General features: G+C 47.8%; 1 protein-coding gene across 5 annotated transcripts in view; it reads left to right on the forward strand.

Moving 5' to 3' along the window:
* Positions 1-22,588, forward strand: part of LOC138526196 (uncharacterized) — a 797,397-nt gene that overhangs the window by 471,522 nt on the left and 303,287 nt on the right. For all 5 annotated transcript variants that reach the window (XM_069636626.1, XM_069636629.1, XM_069636630.1 and 2 more), the window contains exon 6: positions 1,917-2,035. In XM_069636626.1, the coding sequence (XP_069492727.1) occupies positions 1,917-2,035 (119 nt within the window). The remainder of the gene's footprint in view (positions 1-1,916; positions 2,036-22,588) is intronic.

Below are 22,588 nucleotides of genomic sequence, written 5' to 3' on the forward strand. Positions count from 1 at the left end.
CGGGAAGGAGAAGACAAGGTAGCCGAGGAGGAGGCAGAAGGGGAAGGCGAGGTAGTCAAGGAAAGGGTAGAGCGGACAGCAGGAGAAGAAAGGAAGTTGATGAGGCGCCGAAAGCGTCTATCAAAGAGGTGAAGGTTGGCCTGGCGGCCTTGTATCTAATAATGTTGTTGTATCTAATAATGAAACCATCTCTATATGTATGAACAGATTAAAAGTATTTAAGATACCACTGTCAATTTAGATACAGTTCTTTTTAAATGTATGATTTTATACTACCGCTGCGTTTACATTTGTAGGGAATAGTACAGATAGTTGACCCTCACATTTAGCTGCTAGCTGTGTTCTTTTATAGACGTAGACTAACTATCAATTTCAAAAGGCCAAAAGGCAGGCCCAGTTCAATAACTTTAGTTACAGTAATGACCTGACTTCTGAGTCAAATGTTTGCTCTATGTCCATAAATGGCCACATGTAAGTGCCTGTATTCCATTTTCACATATTCATTGATCATAGTGTGCAAAGACATCTAGTCATTGAGAATATCACGCAAAAACCTTCTTGGAATGATGGAATTATCTTCTCCTGTGCCTAGGTTCATACCCTTGTTGCCAGCCATTTTGTGACTATCATCTCCAAAATATCCGAAAGAGATATCAGATATCAGTCTTCAGAAGGATGGGTCTGACTGAATGCCTTATTTAAATATTATTGGGACAATAATTGCATGTGGGTATGAACTCAGTCACGGGTTTATGTAGCTGTTGCTAAAAGTATGAATTACATACAACAGTGGTGATGATAATGGAAACATCATTTGACTGGCACAACAGGATGCAATAGAAGATGTATTGGCAAATGCCAATTCTGTTGGATTCCTCCATCAATCTTGCTGTTTATGCAAGATGCTCATTAGAAATGAAGCCTGGTGCATACCACATCTCCCTCAAGTGCTTGCCCCAGTAACATGTTAGATTGTCCAAACCAGAAACAGTTTTAAGCCATCTAAATATTTTTACCTTGTAATTTGATCTTTTATATAAAATCATTTCACTCTTTTCAAGGCACTTGTCAGATTCGTGATTTGTTCTACTTTAAAAAGGGTATGTCAGGAGAAGGAAGATAAAAGCTACTCGAGTGGCTGCACTCAATGAGTTCAAACACTTTACCATTGACATAGGAGCCCTCCATGATCACCAAGCCAGCCTTCAACCTGCCATGAGGACTGTTTGTTTTGAGCAGTGTCTTAGACCATCTTCAAAGAGTGGCTGATGGTGGCGAAATCCAGCCGCAGATCCTGTTACATCGGTCGGCAGCCTTTGACACCTTCAACCATCAACTTCTTCTCAAATTACATTAGGACCAGTAATCCTTACTAGAGTAATATAAGAATTCTTAACATGGCGCAAACCAGTAATAAGATGAGATGTAAGCTGGTCTTAAAAACTGGCATTCCCAAATGCAGATGCTGCAATGCTAATTGTGTGTTAGGTTTTGTCACATAACACTATAGCAACAATGGGGAAGTATTACTACATTTAATGTGTACATATGACTTAACTGGCAGTATTTGTTTACCACTAGTTTTGCATTTTTACCCCAGACAGCATTTATGTGCATGCTCTAAATGCAGAAAATGTGTTCTGCTATTGATACATTTAATACTAGCTGTAATTACCACTGGCGGTTACACAGAATCAGATTACCACTATGCATTGGGAGTGGTAATTTATGCCCAGCACTATTTCTTAAGAACTGAGGTGTATATAAAATTGTTTAGTTGGTGCAAGGTTGTATTGATTTAACACTTTTAGCTAAATATCAATACATATTTATGACTCCTTTCTAGGCAAAATCTTCATTATATGACAAAATAACAGCAGTAAAGGCTGACATCTCTTTCTGTTTTTTTTCTCCAGAATATTTTGTACACATGGGAAAACTGAACCAGTTGTTGGTTTTGAGTCAGCAGATGGAGGACGATTTGATGCATTTGGGCAGCCACAAATACATTGCTCATCAATTGTCTGTCTTATATGTAAGTGCTTTATTTCCAAATGCAGAATAAGTGCAAGTACACTTTTACATGGGCGAAAATGTATATTCCTTTTAAAACTCTGCACCACTTCTACTCAATGATGTTTATTTTGTTTGTACAGAATTTGTGTTATGCCCCAAAAATGTTTAACCGAGCCAATTTACTAAAATATACACAAATTGGGTTGCCTTCTGTGGAGAGAACAAGTTGACATAGTCAACGCTGTGAAGGCATCATGAAGTATGACACAGACCACAGACTTCAAGTTCAAACAAAAGATATTTATTAACTTAAATGTCAGGATGATTGAAGGCCTAACTTGCCCAATGCTAAGGTGCGATTTCCCTACCTGAATGAAACTAAGGAAAGTCTTTTTCAAAGAGTCCAACTTAAAAGTCTGTCCGTGTCCAAAACCTATCCTTGCCCTCACAACTATAATCAACCAATGTTTGTTAGTTTATTTATAATGTGCACCAGACCCGAGGGTATTAGGGCACAGGAGAAAAAGAAAAAGAGGATTGTTCAGCTTGGGTTACATTGCTGTAGGTTGCAATGCACAATAATAGACAGTACTAGTAAATATCATACACATGATCAAATAGTAACAGAAGACATCAAACTACAGTTATGTACAAAAGTAATGGAAAGTAGTATAAACCGTGCAGTGAAAGGTCAGATATCATGCTCCTTGATCCATTGGATGAGGTGAGATCTAAAACGTGGATAAGGCATGTCTTCTCTTAACGAAGGTGGGAGTGAGTTCCAGTTTTGGGCGGCTTTGATTGGGAAACTACTGCCACCAGTCTTCGTGCGTTTGAATCTAGGCACTTGAAGTAAGTTAGCAGTGGGGGCGGTTGGTGGATTGTCTCTGGAATCTGGACGTGAAGTACTGGGGGCGGCCATATGTAAACATTTATGAGTTAGGGAGGCTTATTTGAGGAAAATGTTATCTTTAGTGGAAAGCCAGTTATTGGAAATGTGGGTTTTCTTGGGAATGTTAAGGGCTGCTTTCAAGGCATTATTTTGTAAGATCTGGATTTTGTTGGTAATGTATTTGTTGCAGCCTACGTATAGGGCATTGCAATAATCCAGTTTCGATAATACCAGCGCTCTTGCTAAGGTAATACAGTTATTAGGTGTAAGGAATGGCTTTGCTGCTCTGATTAATTTACATGTGTAAGCAGTGGCCGAGGCCATGGAGTTCACTTGTTTTTTGTAGGTAAGAGTGGAGTCTAAGTAGAAACCAAAGGCTTTCACTTCCTTGGCTATTGGGATGTTGTTATTATCTATGTTCTAAGTTAGAGTATGAATGGCCTAATTTGTTGAGATTTGCCGTAGTGCTCAAAATCAGGAGTTCCGTTTTGTCATCATTCAGGCATAGTCCATGAGAGGCCATCAATGCCTGAGGTATACTCTGTTCACGAAGGCCAAATCCTTATCATAATCTCCCGTCAACGGGATGAGGATCTGTGTATCATCCGCATAATTGGTGTAGGTGATACCCAGGCCATCTAGATCATCAAAAAGGGGCTTCGTAAAGATATTGTACAGAGTAGGTGAAACACATGAGCCCTGAGGCACAACGCAGGTGATAGGGATAGGGTCCGCGGCTGCTGAAGGTGCGAAGACCCTCATGGTTCTATTGTCTAGAAAGGATTGAACCCAGCATATGGCTTCTTGTGAAAAGTGGGTGGTCGAGTCCAGTTGGTGGCATAGGGTCTTGTGGTCGACCAAGTCGAACGCCGCTGAAAGGTCGAGCAGCAGCAATAATGCTGTGTTACCGTTATCTCTCAGGGTATCTATTTGTGCTTTGAGGTCTATCAGTGTCGTTTCAGTTCCGTGTTGTGGTCTAAAACCTGACTGACGTACTCCTAGGAGGTGATTACATTCAGATATTGTTGAATTTGGAGGTATGCTACCTTGTCCAAGATTTTAAGCAGAAATGGTACTGTTGTGATAGGACGATAATTAGTAGGAATGGACAGGTCAAGTGTTTGTTTTTTTAGAAGTGGGAGGACCCACGACTGTTTCAGATTGTTGGGGATGGTACCGGTAGAGAATGAGGCATTTATAAGTTTGGCTATGAAAGGGGAGAGGTCTTGCGCGGCATCCTTTATAATTTGTGCAGGTCAAGGGTCGCCGTGGCAGTTGGACGGTTTGAGAGTGAGTGTAGGGAAGTCAAAGTGAAAAGTAAGGGTTTTCAACTCAAAGTTCCGAGCTTCTTCCAGCTCAAAGCTTACTTTCAGCTACCCTTCCACATGCATAAGAAAGTTCCATGAAAAAGTTCTAAAGTTTACCTATTAATTTCCAAGATGCCCACCAATGTGTGAGGACGTACCATCCTGTCCTCCGTCGGGGCCTACTACAGCTAACCTACGGGCTCACCGAGGAAAGGATCAAGAGCTCCCTTCGAATACTGAGGAGTGGATTAGTAAACACACCAGAGACATGAAGACTAGGTTTCCCCAAGCGTAAGGGCAGCTGAGTAGCCGAGCATCTCCTGACGGAGGAAACTCTGTCATGGCGGGCTAAGAGTTGAGGCGGAATACACGCCTCCTGGTGCCGTGGGTGGAATGTAGGAGGCTGCGGGTGAGGGACTGCGTGAGCCAGCACCTGAACGTTCCCCCCCCTCCCAGGTGAAAGAAATCAGCCCCAGCGAGCTGTGACTGAGGAGACGTGCCTTCCAGAACCGCGCTAGGGGCAGAGAGACGACTGGTGAGGGACCACATGAGGAACCAATGGGACGGCCCCCCCATGCGGAGAAGATCGCTGTCCCCAGGGAACGGTGCACAGCGGCAGAACGGGAGGGACGAGCCCCTAGGGCCACGGGTGCCCTTGAGGGGGACGCCCATGTGAGGAGTGAGGCAGTGGAGGTTCGTGGCACCCTGGGCTCTGTGCACATAGCCTCAAGCGAAGTGCCCCAATCGATGCGCCCCCCCAGAGGCATAACCGAATATTCTAGCCTGCTGCTGTTATACAGACTTTGCGAAGAGCGGCCCACCCCCCCCCCAGCGACAGCACCCACAGATTCAGGAGGTAAAAGGTGGGGGACCCTGCTGACACTCGCGGGCACCCCGTGGTGTTGAGCCTGAGGGGCTCCCCACCCCCCCATTTTTCTCCCGCTCCCCTCCCCCACATAGCTAACATTGAGCAACGCAATCGTGGAGAAGCGGGGGGAGGGGTGGATGATCGTGCTTGGGCCTTCCCCTCTCTGGTGCTAATAAGCATAACGAAGAATTTAACCAACAAACCCTGAGCACCACTTGACAACAGGGAAGCATAAGGAGCCAGGGGTGTGTGTGAAATTGTGATAGGAGACAGGGGAGAGAGTGGCAAGTAACCCACACATGCCTTACAGGTGAACCCTACTCCCTAAGGGGTATAAAGACATACCAACGGAGCTCAACCGCTGCGTCTCCATAGCAAATACAGCGTGCACTCACATTGTGCACTTTAAGAAGCTCCTTGTGAACTGTTAATACTGCCTAGTGCAGATTGCATTTGTGGGGTTAGACCACAATTACAAAGAAACTCACTACAGACTATTATTGGTAAACCCTGTGGCTACTGTGAGAGCAGACGCTGAAGAATAACAAAAGGCACCCGGAGCGATTTGAAGGTCGAGCCCCGCTCTGGCTTCATATCATTTTGCCAATCCTCCCCATAGGTGGAGGAAACCCAGAAAGGGTTAAAAATCCAGAACCTCAAAGGCGAGCCACTATACTGCGGCACTAAAGGAATACGACTGTGGTGTCCCTCCCCCTACCTTCCAAACACCCTTACAGATGCAAGGTGCCAGGGGGAGGACAGCCTCAGTCAAACCTAAAGGGATGTCTGACCCAAGAGAGGGACAGCTGGAAAGGTGTTGGCATCAACAATTGGAAGAAGCTTTGGCCACAGGTTCAGGGAGCTGGTCGAAAGGAGGACACAAAGGGAAAGAACCCAGCAGCATTGCCCTGAACAAGGAAGATTTGCAGGAGTGCCTGAGAGGAATGGAGGATAGAATGGTGAACTCCTTACAGAACCAACTCACCAAGATGAAAGAAGAGCTGCATACCTCTGTACAAGATGTTAGGAAGGAGTTTACTGACCTAGGCGTCAGAGTAGATTCAACTGAACGGGCCCTGTCAGAAATGACTGAGTAGGTGAGGTAAAGTGGCGACCTGTTGGAACAAGTAACTAGGGCCACCCATAAACTCAAGCTGCAAGCAGAGGTCCTGAAGAATCGCTCCCGCAGGTCAAATATCCGGGTTAAAGGATTGAGCGAATCTATCCTCGATAGAGATCAGAAGGACACTATACAGCAATGCTTTGGAAGACTTTTAACAGTATCAACCAGAGGACGTGAGGATAGACCGGGTTGATGGGGTGGTTCCGAACAGGCAAAACCTGGACTCAAGGCCAAGAGATGTCCTTGCGGCCCTCTCCTATACAATGAAGGAGGACATACTCCACGCAGCAAGGGCCCACCCAGGAGAAAGAAACAATGGGGCCCAAATTCAACTCTACCAAGACTTGGCTCTATCGACCCTACAAAAAAAGGAAGGCAATGAGCCCAATAACCAAAGCAATAATTGCTAAAAACATTGCTAACAAATGGACATTCCCGTTTGGACTCCTCTTCATGTGAGAAGGTAGGCAACAGCGAGTCACAACATGTGAAGAGGGCCTGTCGGTGATGAACTTGAAAGAAGAAAGGAACCTGCTGCTAACATTCGGACCACCGTCCCCTACTGGGGGCAGCAAACTCTGGGAATGGACTGGAATCTGGGGAAGGAGAGGCAACAGAAAGCTAAACAGAGGGGCCCCCCACCTAAGACGGGAGGGATACCTCCCTCGGAGGACAAATGACAAACTACTGGGGGCCTGGAGTACAACACATCAAAACAAAGGTCATATATGCTGGAGTGGCATCACAGAATCTAGTAGGGGGTGTAATTCGCCCCTACAGAAAATGTCCCTGGGGTTATACCTGGACCGAAGCCTCAGAATAGTATCTGGGGCTGTCCAAGGGAACACTGGCCCTGACCGGGGAAGGGGAGAGTTAAAGTTATTGGTGGTTGCAAGGGGGGAGGGGAAGTTGGGGGAAGTTGAGGCGGGGGACAATGCCTGCAATAAAGGAGGAGAGGGGAAGCGAGACTGGAGCGGGGAAGACCTACACGGGCAGAATGGCCAACACAATCAAGATATGCCAGAGCCAGGGGGAAAGGGATGGACCCATAATACACAAAATGGCATTCACAATCATGTCCCAAGAAAGTGGAGGGACAACTGAATCGATACCAGGCAGATATTGTAATGCTCCAGGAGACCCATATTAAAAAAACAGATACATATGTTCCCCAATTCCACCACTACAGGCATGTCTACCAGGCAAATGCACAGGGGAGAACGGCTAGGGTGTTCATAGGTCTCATAAACTCCAAGCAAAGGTAATATGCACACTAGAAGACAAACAGGGGAGGTTTCTATGTGTACAGTTGCAAATGGGACTTAAGAGAATGACCCTGGCAACAGTGTATGCACCAAATACAGGGCAGGAAGGATTTTTACGAGGAATGTTACTGAAACTAGAAACATTCGCAGTAGGAGACATTGTCCTCTCAGGGGACTTTAATTTGACGTGAGACCCCTTAATAGACAGAAGCTCAGGCAACAGCCATGGAGGAAGCCCTCCTACTAAAACCCTGGTGGAAGCTTTTGATAACCTATCGCTCAAGGATGCATGGCAAGGGAAGAGGGGGAGAATGCAGTTTCACCTGTTTTTCTCATGTCCATCAGACCCTATCCAGGATTGACTATATTTGGGTATCAGCGTCTCTTTTGCGTGAGGTAGAAGGGATAAATACTGGTGCCATATTGTTATCTGACCATGCACCACTAATAGTTCAAATAAAGAGATGGGAACCGCATAGAGGGCTGTGGGCTTGGTTTTGTTCCCTGGGAAATACTGGCGGATGAGGTAATGGTGGAAAGCTTAGAAGATAGGATAAACACGTATTTTACAGCCAACAACAACCCGAGAACATCACAAGAAGGGATCTGGGAGGCATTGAAGGCTGTAATAAGGGGAGAGATAACGATTGAAGCCCAAAAGTAGAAACAAAGGTCAGCTCTGGAGACAGATTTGGAAACACGAGACCATGATGAGGGCCTTAGGTAAGAAAAAGTCTAAAGCCACTTACAAAAAGCTGAAAGAACTTAGAGACCAGCTAGAGCTATTCCGCTCATGAAGAGTGGAGCATTCCCTTCTTAACACAAGGGGAAGGGGAGGTGGCATTTGCCCTCTCAAGCTCTTTTAATTTCGCTTCTGACTGTTGCAAGCTATTTTTTATGGCCTTGAGGACCCCAGCCTCTCTAGATATGCACATCCCTCTGATGAAGACCTTGAATGCCTCCCAGCGCACTCCATCGGAGGTGTCATGCCTGTTGTTGCACTCAAAGAAGGTGTTGATGTCAGCTAGTATATCGGCTTTAAAGACTATGGGCCTCATTACACGGTAGGCGGTAAGGGTTTACCGGTACCGGTATTTTACCGGTATCGGTAAATCCTTACCGCCTTACTACGAGGTCCCTTTGCGGGTTGGGGAATTTAACGCCTGCTTTTTGCAGGCGTTAAAAACCAACCCGCAAAGGGACCCAGGGAGCTAATCACGGTACCGCAATTTGCGGTGCCATAATTAGCGCCTTCCCCATTCCCATTATGCCCTATGGGGCAAAAATGGGAATGGGGAAGGGCAATGGTGGAAGGGGGAATTACCACCCCACCAACCTTGGAATGGGGTGGTAATTCCCCTTTCCACCAAGGCGGTGCCGGTATTTTACCGGCATGAACCACGGCGCTAATAGCGCCATGGTTCTCCGCCTACCGTGTAATGAGGCCCTATGTCTAGCAGGGCCTCCGACTTAAATCTCCAAGAGGAGCGGGGGGGCTGGTCGTGTCCCAGTGTTATCTGGAGTGTTACCGGTGAATGGTCCGATAGTGTGCACGGTAACATCTTGGTCTCTGTGACCCTGCCCATCATGCAACTCGATATGAGGAAAAGGTCGATCCTGGAGAGGCTATCGTGTACCGATGAGTAAAAAGTGTACTCTGTAACCTGTGGGTTGAGAGCTCTCCATACATCCCTGAGATCTAGTGTGTCAATATGTGCGTGTAACCTATGGGCTGCGCGTGATGGGGCTCTGCGGGCCGTCCCGGACCTATCCAGGTCTTTGTCTAGGATCAAATTCATGTCACCGCCCCATATGATGGGAATCCCAATATATTTCAGAAGCGTGGTGGTGATGGCATCAAAGAACTCAGGGGCATCAAAGTTCGGGGCATATGTGTTCACTAGGAGGCATTCCATATTAGCGAGTGAGCAATGGAGGATCACGCATCTACCCTCAGGGTCAATATGGCTGGAGCACAGGGAAAACCCGACTGACTTATGGATTAGAGTTAGGACCCCCCTGGATTGGGTGGAGTACTTCGTATAGAATCTGTTGTTGCCCCACGTGGGGGCGAGACATGCTGCTAGGCAGCCGGAGACCATGGGTTTCTTGGAGAAAGAGGATTTTGGCGCCATGTCGCTGGGCATAGGCAGTTATCCTGCGGGCCTTAGTGAAATTGCTTATGCCACGAATATTCCATGTGACAATGTTCAGAGCCATAGCGACATATTATGGAACATCCCAGTGGTAGTATTCGTTAGGATTTTTCCTTATGCACTTGCCGTGTGCACAGTAGTGTTGAGTTGAAGTCATACGTCTCTCAGCCATGTTTTTAACTGTTAACACAACCCCAATTACGCCTCCCCCACCCTCACTGCCCAACCCCAACATGCAGTGCAGACCTCCCACCCCAGAACACACCCGAAGCCCCTTGGGCCTGCTCTGACCGGAAACCAAAGGTCAGAGGACCAGGTCCAACGTGGATAGGGCCACATCCTAGCCCAACAGGGGCCAGTCAATAGAAAGAACAAAATAAAAGCGAAAGCAAACATTGCAACTGCAACGGGGGGCCGCTGGTGCCGTGCGGCCGGCATTTGTGGCTTGATGTGGGGCAGCAGATGCTGTCCCGAGTGTGTTACTGCGGTAAAACAGGTATCACAGACAGCCTCTGAGACCACAGAGTACCCTCTGGCAAGTTGACATCACGAGAGAGAGCAGGGCACAGGGATAGTTCCAGGAGCCAAGTGGGGGAGAAGACAAAGAAGCAGTTTAGGAGCTAGCCTGTGGCCCGCATACACATGGCAAGAGGCCGCAGTTACTGAGTGGACACGGTGGGGTTGCCATCAACACATCAAAAGTCATGGATCCGTGGACATTTTTATAACATCGTTGGCTGTGTAGTCTATGACGTGTGGTCGCCTCGCGGCCCGGGAAGAGGTATATGTAATTCAATGATCTTCACCGCTTTGTCAGGGACAGTGAAGAAGAAGATCTTGCCATCATGGGTAATCTTTAGTCATGCCGGGAACAGGATGGCGTAGGGGACGTTGCGCTCCCTGAGCAGCTTTTTGACGCCTAAGAACTGGCGCCTTTCCTGCTGCACCGCCAGTGAGAAGTCCGGGAAGATTCTAACAGTATGGGCTTCAAATCGCAGGTCTCCCTTTTCCCGCGACAGGCGGAGGATGAGATCTCTGTCGCGCTAGTTGAGAATCTTGGCGATAATGGGTCTGGGGATGTCGCCGGGTCTGGGGCGCGGAGACAGGGCCCGATGAGCCCGCTCGACCGTGAAATACAGAGAGAGGGCAGGGTCGTCCAGTAGGTCCTTGAGGAGTTTCTCCACTGCGTCCTCCATCCGCCCCTTAAGGGCATTCTCAGGGACCCGGTGATGTGCAAGTTGTTCCTACGGGAGCGCGACTCCAGATCGTCACACTTCGCCTTGACACCTTTCATGTCGTGCGTTAGGGAGGCCACAGTGTCCTGGAGTGCGGTGATGCCAACTTCGTTCACTGAGATCTTATTTTCAGCCTTGATGATCCTCGATCTGCCTGGTCCACTCGAGCCTTAAGCGAGGCGACATTAGCATTGATGTCGTCTAATTTTTCATGGAAGGAGGCAAAGTTTTTAGCCATAGATTCCATTAGTAGGTTGAGGTCAGGGGCTCCGACCGCTCGGTGCAGGGTCAAGTCTGGCTCGTCCTGGGGTGATGATGTGCTGGCTGGCTCATCTCGAGGGGCCGCTTTAGCGTACTTGTCCATTGTACCTCCTTGGGCCCCCGCCTTATTTCTGCTAGGCATTGTCGTTGTGGTGGGCCCGGTTGCAGTGAGGATGCACTTATGGGTAGGATGGAGAGCTGAGAAGGGCCGGGGCCGCCAGGCTCAAACGCAGTGTCCTTCGGTGGCGGTAGGTGGTTGAAGGCAGGTGGGGGGGCACCACGGATAGCAGAGAGTCAGCGGTGGAGCGGCAAGGCTGTGATGGCGAGCGATCGCAGCCTCCTTATGTGTACAGGTTGCGTGAGGGTGCCAGCGGGATCTTTCTTAGGAGGGCACAGGCAGAGGCGGCGACACTGTCAGCGGGAATGGTGAGGTGAGGACAGACAGTATGGTGAGGGCCGCTTCCTTATGACAGTACTGGCCTGTAATGTCGCACACAGCGGGCAGAGGTCTCGACGCACATCGCTCCAGCCCCCGCTCACCTGGTCCGCCGCGGCAGCGGGGCGATAAGATCCTCCGTGTTGTCGGCGCCTGGGAGGTCGCGATGATCACTGACGCAGCAGGTGGCGTCCACAATGTAGCAGCATCCGCATCAGGACCCCCAGGCACCCGCCGCGATTACACAGAGCGGCGGGAAGCAGCAGTGGGGAGGGGACCCAGAAGTCAGGCAGGACAGGCGGGAGGGCTGGATGTTAGGCAACCGCCGGGGCCGGGTGGAATACTAGGCCCAAATCCGACAGGGCCGTCAGCCAGGTCCCAGGTGGGCCGATCGCGACCAAAATCGCACAAAATGTCCAGTGCAGTGGCAGAAACAGCTCGGCCAGCCGATAGTCCTTCACAATATCGGGAACCGCAGATGGGAGCAGATGAACGCGAAGGCCGCACAGAGCTGAAAGGCTAGGCAGCCATCTTGGGCTGGTCCACAGCGCAACCCTCATTTGGCATTTCTCACCATTTCTATGCCGATGACACACAGCTCTTCCTTTCCTTTTCTTCCTTCTCTCCTGATCTCCACCTCAAACTTCCCTCTTGAAGTAGTTTTCTTCCCTTCCAACTCCCTTCCCCCTCCCTCCTCTCCTCCTTTCATCCATTTTCCTCCCTCTAATCTTACTTTCTCCCCCCACGCCTGCAACTTAAGCTTTCACTTCGACACTTCTCTCACTTTTTCCCATCACATCTCCCTTACCTCTCGCGCCTGTCGCTTCCACCTCTACAATATTTGCAAAATTCGCTCCTCCCTTACATTCCATGCTACTAAACTCTTCATCTCCTCCCTTATCTTCTCTCACCTCTTCTACTGCTCCTCCTTACTTTTTGGTCTACCTGTATCACATCTTGCCCCCCTCAAATCTATCTATCACTCTGCCATCCGTACTCTCTGTCTCCTCTCCCCTCGTGACTCCATCTCTGCTTCCCTATCCTCCATTGGCTGGCTCCCATTTCACTCTCAACTGGAATTTCATTTTCTCTGCCTAGTCTTTAAATCTCTCCACGATCTTGCTCCCCTTATCTCTCTTCCCTTCTCTCTTTCTACACTCCCTCTCGCTCCCTTCGTTCCGCTGACCACTTCCTCCTCACTGTTCCTCCCTCTCCTTGTGCCTCCTTCCGTTTCTGATCCTTCCAACTCCTGGCCCCCCTCCACTGAAACTCCTTACCTTTTGCAATCCGCTCTATCCCTACCTTTTCCTCTTTCCGCACGTCTCTTAAGTCTCTCCTCCATTCCCTGCCATTATCCCCCTCGCCCCTTCTCTTCCTCCCCTTCTCCCACCCTTCCCTCTTCCCTCCTCATGCATCTGCCTCCATTCCCCTTCCCATCCCCTCCCCTCCCTTTCCTCCTCTTCCCACCTCCCTCCCTCCCTCTTTCACATAGATCTACTCCACGTCTCTCCCCTTCCCTCCATCTAATTGCTCTACATACTGTTTTGTTGACTGATTCATGTTAGTAATGCTTCTATTGTTACTGTTATTATTACGTTAATTGTATCCTGTTATATGTGCAGCGCTTTGGTCTAAAGCGCTATATAAGCCTAATAAATACAAATACATATGGTGGGATTGCCCGGTGCTGGAGGGGTTTTGGAGGGAGGTAAAGAGCCTGATACAATAAATGGTAAGTGGTCCACCATCCTTCTTCCTCAAGGAATTGATGTGTGGCCTCTTCGACCCAGAGTTTCAGATTCCTACAAAGCCCCAACGGAAAGCGTTCATGATTCAGCTAATAGCGGCCTGGTTAGTTCTGGCAAGGAAGTGGAAACAAAAGACACCCCACACGTACACTGAGTAGCTGCATATGTTTTGGGGGATTCTAGCTATGGAATGGGTGATCTATAGGATACAAGGAGAGAGAGAGAGAGAGACAAATTCCGTATGGACCATTCTTTGTTAGGCATTTGTTTAAAATGCCAATAAAAAAAGTTTACCTTTTCCCAGTTCAAGGTGATATAGTTCAGAAGTAATCCTTGGGGTTCCCTTCCCCAAATTTCAAGTAACAACCAAAGGCAAAAGTGGTCTTGAGGCTCTGCTCTCAAAACAACTGTGGTTCCTTTAAGCCTCATGGTTCCCTTCCCCAAGACTTCAACTCTGCTGCTTACACTTGTTAGTCTTTCCAAAGAAAAGAGTCTGAACAAAAACATCAGGTCAACCTGACTTTCTTTCTGGCCCCCTTTGCCAGTTCGCATGCAGGGGTTTCCTTAGGCTGTTGCTTGGTGTCCTTATATTTCATCATGCAGGGCTCTCTGGACTAGGCGCAGTTGTTAGACTGTACGGTCCACCTATTATGGGTCGCGCAACTAGGGCCCTGGGACTCTTCAGCACACACACAAACACAGGTTCCTTAGCACTTGTTCCTATGCACCAAGTCACCTTCATTTAGCTGCTTTTATTGGCCTCTTGGCTTTGTGGGTATTCTTGCATTTCTCTGGTTTCTCCTTATTTGCCGAATGGCCCTGCCACCATGTTTCACCCACCTCCTGCTAGGGATGTCACGATATTGATTTTTTGACGGTATGATAACCTTCATTTGAAATGACGGTATACCGCGGTTATTGCAGTATAGTGCGCACGTGTGTTTATAAGCATGGTCTTAAATATTATTTTGACTGGAAAAGTCACTTTTTCAACAAGACACAATACACAAACAAGAAAACATCACCAAGAAGTTGTCTTAGTTCTTCTTACAAACATTTATTTTAGTTTTAACTCAACGGAGCAGGAGGTCCAATTTTACTTTGTAAACCAATACAACCTTTTTAGAAGTTTAACTAAAGAAGTAGGAGGCCAAGACGTATATGAGCGTAGGGTCTCAAGTATGATAGCTGGAAGGTTTTAAAATCAATCAACTGCAGGAATAGTTATGCCAAACCTTTTGGTTTGCTGAATTATGTTTTAGCAACACTACCAAGGTAAAACTGTCAAAAGGATCATATATCTGCTTACATTCAAAGTCTGAAAAGATTTTAAGTATTAGAACGCAAGTCTGAGTAAGCAGCAAACAAACTTTTTTTTAGAAAAATAAAAAAATTCACAAATTATGATGCAGAAATACCAGCATGTTTACATGTTCTGTAGATAGCCTGCTCCTAAAAGGTGATAATATGTAGCCACTGCTACTAAAAACACGTTCAGAAGGAACACTAGTTGCTGGGATGCAAAGTACTGCCTAGCACCAGCAACTGCATTCTGCCATTAGAGACCGAGGAGCAGTGCCTGGCCACACACTGGACGACAACACTTTTTGTCATACAACATAATTGAAATTAGAACGTACTATTTATTGCACAGGCTTGTTACTGCCTTGCAAGGCCACACACGGCAATCACTTAACCACCAAAAGTGACCATGATGCTCATTCAAAAACAAATCACTTATATAAATACAGGTCTCTAAACGAAAACCATTCCCAAGAGACAAGTAAGGGAGGATGGATCAGTGGTCGAAGTGTGCGAAAAGAAGTAGTGGAGCTATGCTTCCTGCTGACTTGAACCACGCTCCCCCAAACCCCATCGTCCCACTCCCTCCCACACGCAATTCAAAACCCCAAAAAAGACACCTGCTGTTTAAGGGAATGTTGAGTGCAGTGCATTCATGCATTGAGGTGCAAATTTCAACTTCTACCTACACATTTATTTTAAGATGAAACCATTCCGGATTGGTTTCTTTTTAAAATAAAAGCATGGGAAAAGTAAAACGTTTAAAATAAAGTATAGGAGCACCGCTCCCGCCCACCACAGCAACACAACTGAATTGAAACACGGGTTTTCAAGGAATGGAAAAAAAAACACATATAAACTGAGCTTTTAACTTTTGTATTTCATGACCATAGTATTAGCATTGGCAACGCAAAGATCTCTGTTCATATGCCATGTGGGACCCAACGGTAATGAAATACAAAAATAAAAATTAACATTTGTGTGTTTGCTGACAGATTGCCATAGAACTTGGCCAGGCCCAGGGATGAAACGACTGGTTAATTATAAGGCAGGCTTACCTTTAAGTGTGAGGTGCCCTGGGGTGTGCTGAAATCGCACACTAGCAGCAGAATCTTAAGAGGTTCTGTGTCACTCTGCAGACTTCACTGAAGCTCAGGCACATAAAGTGAGTGCTTTATTCCAACACGACCTGCGCACTTAGTGGTCGCATGCATTTAATGTAGAAAAGCACAGGCACAGCTGAGACATCACGACCCTTACCGGGGTCAGACAGCAGACGCAGACTTTCTAATAGTTCCTATACTTTTATTTAAAAAAGAAACCATTCCGGAGCGGTTTCTTTACAAAATAAAAGTATAGGAACAGTGAAATGCAAAAAAGAAAAGCATGGGAGCACTGCTCCTGCACACTTCGACCACTGCATGTGGTACAGACAACAGGTCTCAGAACCTGACAGACTGTCAGTCACCCCAACTATTGGGAACATTGGTGAATGTATGAACCCTAAAGTAGGAAGTCCACCCTCGTACCACTTAATTGCAACTCAATAGGCACATCTCCTTTAGCTCAGTTTGGGACACTATCACACACACCCCTTCTCGTGCTTCCAACTGCAATGCCATTCTTTTTTCTCCCGTAGCACTAGTAGAACCCTCCTCTATTTACGACCTGCTCATTAAACAACATGTCCTTCATTATCAGTCTATGGAGCGTGCAGCTCAGGGGACAGTTTGTTACGAGCTGGTGCTGATAACTTAGTGTGACAGCCAAATTTCCTTGCGTGATGCACCCAAATCGGTTCAATTGTTTAAAAATATAGAATTTCAAATAATAGATAATAACAACACATTTAAGTAGCAATCACACGTATTAAGGGGGCATTAATCATACAGCACTAGATTTGAACAAAGGGGGAGAAGCAGGACAGGGGGAAAGAAGGCCATGAGAAGGGAGGGAAGAAAAAGAGGATAGTGTTCCTGGTTTGGGGGCTGCTTACCTTCCAGGAACCTTGGAAATCCGTGGCACAGGCAGTCACAGCACATAGAGTTTGGAAGTGTGACAGCAGGGTATGCAGCCCAAACAGTGACACGTGCACGATTCAGGAATGTTCCAGCCTGGGCCTGGGCCCGGGCAAACTCCACCTCCTTCACTCCCAGGCTGCTAAGGCCAGCCCAGCCTGAGCCTGGGCAAACTCCACCTCCTTCACTCCCAGGCTGCTAAGGCCAGCCCAGCCTGGGCCTGGGCAAACTCCACCTCCTCCCACTCCCATGCTTGCTGAAGCCAGCCCAGCCCAGCTTGGGCCCGGGCAAACTCCACCTCCTCCAGTCCCCCAGGTTCAGTGAACAACACAGCCAGCCCAGCCCTATTTGCAATGCATTAATTGAAGTGCACTGCAGTACATGTGGAAAACAAAAACAGGCTTGCTGAAGCCAGCCTGGGCCCAGGCAAACTCCACCACCTCCAGTCCCCCAGGTTCAGTGAACAACACAGCCAGCCCAGCCCTATTTGCAATGCATTAATTGAAGTGCACTGCAGTACACTTGAAAAACAAAAACAGGCTTGCTGAAGCCAGCCCAGCCTGGGCCCAGGCAAACTCCACCTCCTCCAGTCCCCCATGTTCAGTGAACAACACAGCCAGCCCAGCCCTATTTGCAATGCATTAATTGAAGTGTATTCACTCGGTTTACCGTTAGAAACACAGTAACGGTTATTGAAGCAAAATGAAATTGACAACGGTGTTTATACCGGTATACCGGTTTACTGTTACAACCCTACCTCCTGCCAAGCTGTGGCCTTGTCGCACTGCAGTCCCTTATTCACTCATAAAAAGTGTTCTTCCCCCTTCAATACTTTCGACTGTGATGTTTGAATTAAATCATTGTGTCACATGAGCTCAATTCGGTTGAGTGTTCAAATGTGCATTTTTATTGTTCAGATTTAAAGTTCTTATTCAGTTTGATATGCAATATGCAGCTTTTGGTTTCAATGTTTAAGTTTGCTTTTGGTTCTGTATTGAATGAGAATTTTGTTGTTCAAAGTTCAGTTTCACTTATATTTGGTATTCAATGAGCATTTAATTGTTCAAAGTTTAGTTTCCCTTTAATTCGGTATTCAATAGACACATTGTTGTTCTACATATTGCTGAGTGGTATTCCCTTGCGGTCCTGTTGGAGGGCCCCAGAGCCTCTCTGCCCTCCCGACACTCACTGTTCTCCTGTGCTTTACGGGCGCGAGCCTAGCTCGCCTGCCTTGTGCCTCTCTCCGCACTCCGGTAGTTTCAGTGTCTTTATAGGGACGCAGGCAGCACTCTCTCTGCTCCGGCTCCACGGCAGCTCCTGCTGCTCGCTCAGTGGCCTGGAAGCTCCCAGGCTTGGGGAAATCACACGGCCCACCTATATCGGGTCCCCAAGTCCACTGGGTTTGTTGCCGGTGTCCTGGCTCGTGCAGCTCCAGTCCCACCACGGCTGTCTCCTCACACGTTGCTCCCTGTGTTGCTATCCTTCCCCAGTGCCTCCTCCTGCTCTGGCTGATCTCCATTTATATACCTGCAGCCCCTTGACAGGCTGCAGGTGTGGATGATCAATTAGCCCTGCTTGACCACAAAGGGGCATGTCTGGCCCTCACAACTCTTAGTAGGCATCTTCCTCGTCCCATTACCAAAAAGGTGAAAAGGTGGCCTGGACACAGTCATCGATTTTGTACCCAGTTCCTGGAGTACGACCAGTGCAGGAGGATCACCTGGGTGAGGGGTCTTCGGGGAGTGGAACAGCGAATGGTGAGATGTGGTATCCCCTTCCCTGTAATACCTTTACCCTATCCTGCAAGGTAGGATATTTAGGAACTCTAACCCCCCACTTTTACAACACCAACACTTTCGGACAGCCTGCTATTAGAGAAAAGACTAACACCTGAGCAGTATACCTGATGTGTCCCAATACAATTGTCAGGCAATTACTGACCATCACATACACCTGACTTCCTTTAAGCTTCCCCACACGGGTAATAGGCAGAGCACGACAGCACACTCTGAGCGAGGCAAAGTACATGAGGAAACATCAGTTGAGACGGCAGCTGAACAAGAGAAGAAAGACGGCAAAACCGAAGGGGATCGCAAGGAGAGAAGTTCTCTTGACCAGGAAACTAGGATAAAGAATCCTACATTTTGTGTCGTAGATACCCGGACCCTTCCGCGTCAATCAAGGCGGGAAGAAGCAGCAGCCTCTGTGGTACCGTCCTTGGCTCCAAGAACAAAGCAGAATCAGTGACATCAACACACCGGTTAGCTGGGGAGACAGATACAAGACCAGTCTGTGTTGAAGCTGAGGTGGCAAGCAGTAACATTGTATGGCGAGTGTTGGAACGAACATTGTTAAAACGCATGTCATAAGAGACATGAGTAAAGTTGAACTGCTGATGAGTGATTGAACTTTAAAAGCAAGATACAACACCTTTCACAGAGTGGTCCGGCACTGCATGGGTGCTCATTCGAAGGTCTCTGTATGGTATCCAGCTAAAAAGTAGCAATAGTGAAAGTGAGAAAAAGGTTATATCAAGAGGAGAACAAGTAATCATGAATCGAAGTGGTCCTGCGACGGGGCAAGCAAAATCCCACACACAGTCGAAAGTCTCCACTTTTGATGAAGTAGAGAAAGTTTGGAAAAGGAGATAAATTTGGTCTGAGCCCGGCAGAGAGAGACCAATTGAAGGTTGTGTGAAGATTTGGTCCGAGCCCGGCGCAGGCAGACCAATTGAAGTTTTTGTGTTAAAGTGGGTCTGAGCCCGGCAGAGGAGGACCTGGGGTGAACAGTAAATCACCCGAGAAGTTGTTTATGTGAAATCATAAGAAGAAAGGAACTTACATTTTTGTCGTGTTGCATCAAGCCTCTGAAATAAGAGAGTTTGAATGGCAAAGAGACTTTGGCACAGAAGGCCCTGATGTTGAGGTTTTGAACTGCATCCTTGTGCTAGAGAAGCCAGAGAGTGTGCTAAGTTCGAGTGTGCCGTCTTGTCATGTGCTGAAAACGTGGGGAAGGGATGGATACCCTGACATAATTTCTTGAACACTTTTCTTTTGCATAACATTGTTTGCCACAATATTTGTGTTTAGAAGTAAGGGTTGGCAATAGCTTTATTAGTATAGGTGCTTTTATTTTGACAGACTCGACAAGGACAGTGTTATTTGATGGTCCTAGCTTGTTCCCATCTTTAGATTTAAGGTTAGATGCACATTTTTCAAACACCATTGAAGTTCAATAAACACCCTTGAACTGATCACTTGTGTCTGTCTTATGGTTTGATACCATGCCTTCCTTATACCACACTAAATGTCCTTGGGCCTCATTAGGACCCTGGCGGTAGCCGTGCCCTTATTAAGGGCACAGCTGCCGCCGGTAATTACATTTTACCGGGTCCATGGAATGGGCAGTTACCGGCTCATGCCGACCTTGGCGGACCCGGTAATTGCCCATTCCATGGACCTGATAAAAATGTATCCCCATTCCCATTTGAGCCCCATAGGGCTCAATGAGAACGGGGATGATTCTAACAATGGGCCAGTTAGCATACTGGTCCCCTCGCAGGACCGGCAAAGGACGTTGGTCTGACCAGACGTCCAGAGCGGTTCCCGCGAGGGAACCTCGTGATAGGGCGGAATGGGTTTAACGGCGCTTGCACCTTTACCGGCGCCGTTAAACCCATTCCGCCAGGGTCCTAATGAGGCCCCTTGTCTCATTTAAGACACCCTAATCTACAACCAAGCACTCAACGAAAGGGATTGACAAGTCCAAATCCCAATTTCTCACAGGCCTTGTAACCCCTTGGCTACTCCTATCGTAAAAACTAAAAATGTTCAATATTTGCTCAAACGCAATTTTCAAACCTATTCTTACAAGTCCATCCCTACTCTTATGAAGAACCCAGCCAGAAAGACCTTTGTGGGACAAACACCTTAGGCCAATACTCACACTAGCTCTGTTTTGGCTAGCCTCTCTGCTGTCAAAGGCTCTTTTAGACTTCCCTCAGAAGTTCGGGCTTTCAATGTTCTTTATCACTTATTGATTTTTCAGCCTAGTCAGCACATCTTCTGGACTTTCACTAGTCCTATGGATTATGGTGCGGTTCCTCTTGGACCTTGGTCTCACAACAGGACCTTCTTGGCCATAACTACTTGAATGGCCTCTTCCAGGCTTCTGCTTCAAAGTAGATCCCTCCTTTATCTGGATTTCACCCCAGTTCCCTCCCTGCTGGACCTCTGATGTACTATTGGCCCCACGAAGTACGCACCTGCATAATCAGACCCCTCAAAAACCATGGCTTCACAACTGGTCCTTCAAGGCCTCAGCTTCATAATGGGTCCCTCAAGGATCTGGGCTCCTCAACTGGTCCCGCCTGGACCTCAGCTTCTAAACGGACCCCACAAGGACCCAGGCTTCTCAACTGACCCATCAATGGCCTTTGCTTCACAACAGATCCCACAAGGATCTGAGTTTCTCAGCAGCTCTGGATAATGGCCATTTCTTCCCCCTGTCATCAGGGTCCTTTTCAGGCAGTTTAATTCTCATCTCTCCTTATACAGGTTCTTCTGCGTTACCTTTATGGTTGCTTAAGGAGGGCAACGTTTCCTTGTAGGTAGAGGAATTAAGTGGCTAATTTCTTCCTCCAATGGTGCACGGTGTAGATGGTGTTTGCACTGCTCGCGCAAGGTGTGTCCCAGGTGGTCTCTGGTCTTCTACACTGTCTCAGATTCCACGCACTCATCTGTGTCATGACCTCCATGGATAGGCACATCTGCGCCATTGAGAGTTTCTCCCTCTCTATTAATATCCTCCTCAAAGGGCTTAAAGGTACCTGCGGCAAGAGGCACCATATTGGATTTCTCCCCAAAGTAGTGAGTTGCTTCACAATGTTCCACACACACACCTCTACTGCTGATCTGCTTGTCGTGGTTGTTTCATTGGTCTTCATCTGTGGCTGGTAAGATTTCTAGGCAGTTATCTCTGAGCCTGCAAATTCTCCAGGTATGCAAAACAGGGGCTCTTGCTCTGCATGTGCAGGCTGTTCCAGATCTTGGGCCTCATTACGAGGTCGGCGGTAACCCCGAAACACTGTTTCTGGCGCCTTACTTCCCGGTGCCACCGGGGCAGCGCGGGAAGTCAGGTGTCGGATTTGGTAAGTCCCCATTCCTACTCCACGGAAGTGGGGACTCGGAAGCACCGGGACCATTGCTAACGGTGCCAATGTTTCTGTGACAACTCTGCCTACCGGGGCCGTTGCACCTGGCAGGGTCAGACCTGCCGGGTGCAACAGCCCCTACAGGCAGACTTGTAGTGTGGTGGCCCGGAAATAAGGGTGCCGGTAAGCTTACCAGCGCCCTTATTTCCGAGACACCACTCTCGTAATGAGGGCCCTTGACTTGTATCCTGTTTTTGAAAGGTACCAGAAGATGTAGTTTTATGAATTTGCATTCTGCAGGGGGCCACCAGTTAGGCCAATAGTGCATCTTTTAGGGGACAGCGAGAGAGCAGGTCCCCACCACAGCCATCCTTTGGAAGGTCCATTGGGTAGCAAATGGACCAGCCCAGTTCCTGGTGGCTTGCTTCTCCCAAATGAAAGGACGAAGCATTCTGTCAACTCACCACACTTCCCATGAAAAATGTGCAAAATCATTGAAATCCATATTGGATTTCTCCCCAAAGTAGTGAGTTGCTTCACAATGTTCCACACACACACCTCTACTGCTGATCTGCTTGTCGTGGTTGTTTCAGTGGTCTTCATCTGTGGCTGGTAAGATTTCTAGGCAGTTATCTCTGAGCCTGCAAATTCTCCAGGTATGCAAAACAGAGGCTCTTGCTCTGCATGTGCAGGCTGTTCCAGATCTTGGGCCTCATTACGAGGTCGGCGGCAACCCCGAAACACTGTTTCTGGCCCCTTACTTCCCGGTGCCATCGGGGCAGCGCGGGAAGTCAGGTGTCGGATTTGGT

The sequence above is a fragment of the Ambystoma mexicanum genome, chromosome 7p (assembly GCF_040938575.1).
Source record: "Ambystoma mexicanum isolate Mex_15411 chromosome 7p, UKY_AmexF1_1, whole genome shotgun sequence".
NCBI lineage: Eukaryota > Metazoa > Chordata > Amphibia > Caudata > Ambystomatidae > Ambystoma > Ambystoma mexicanum.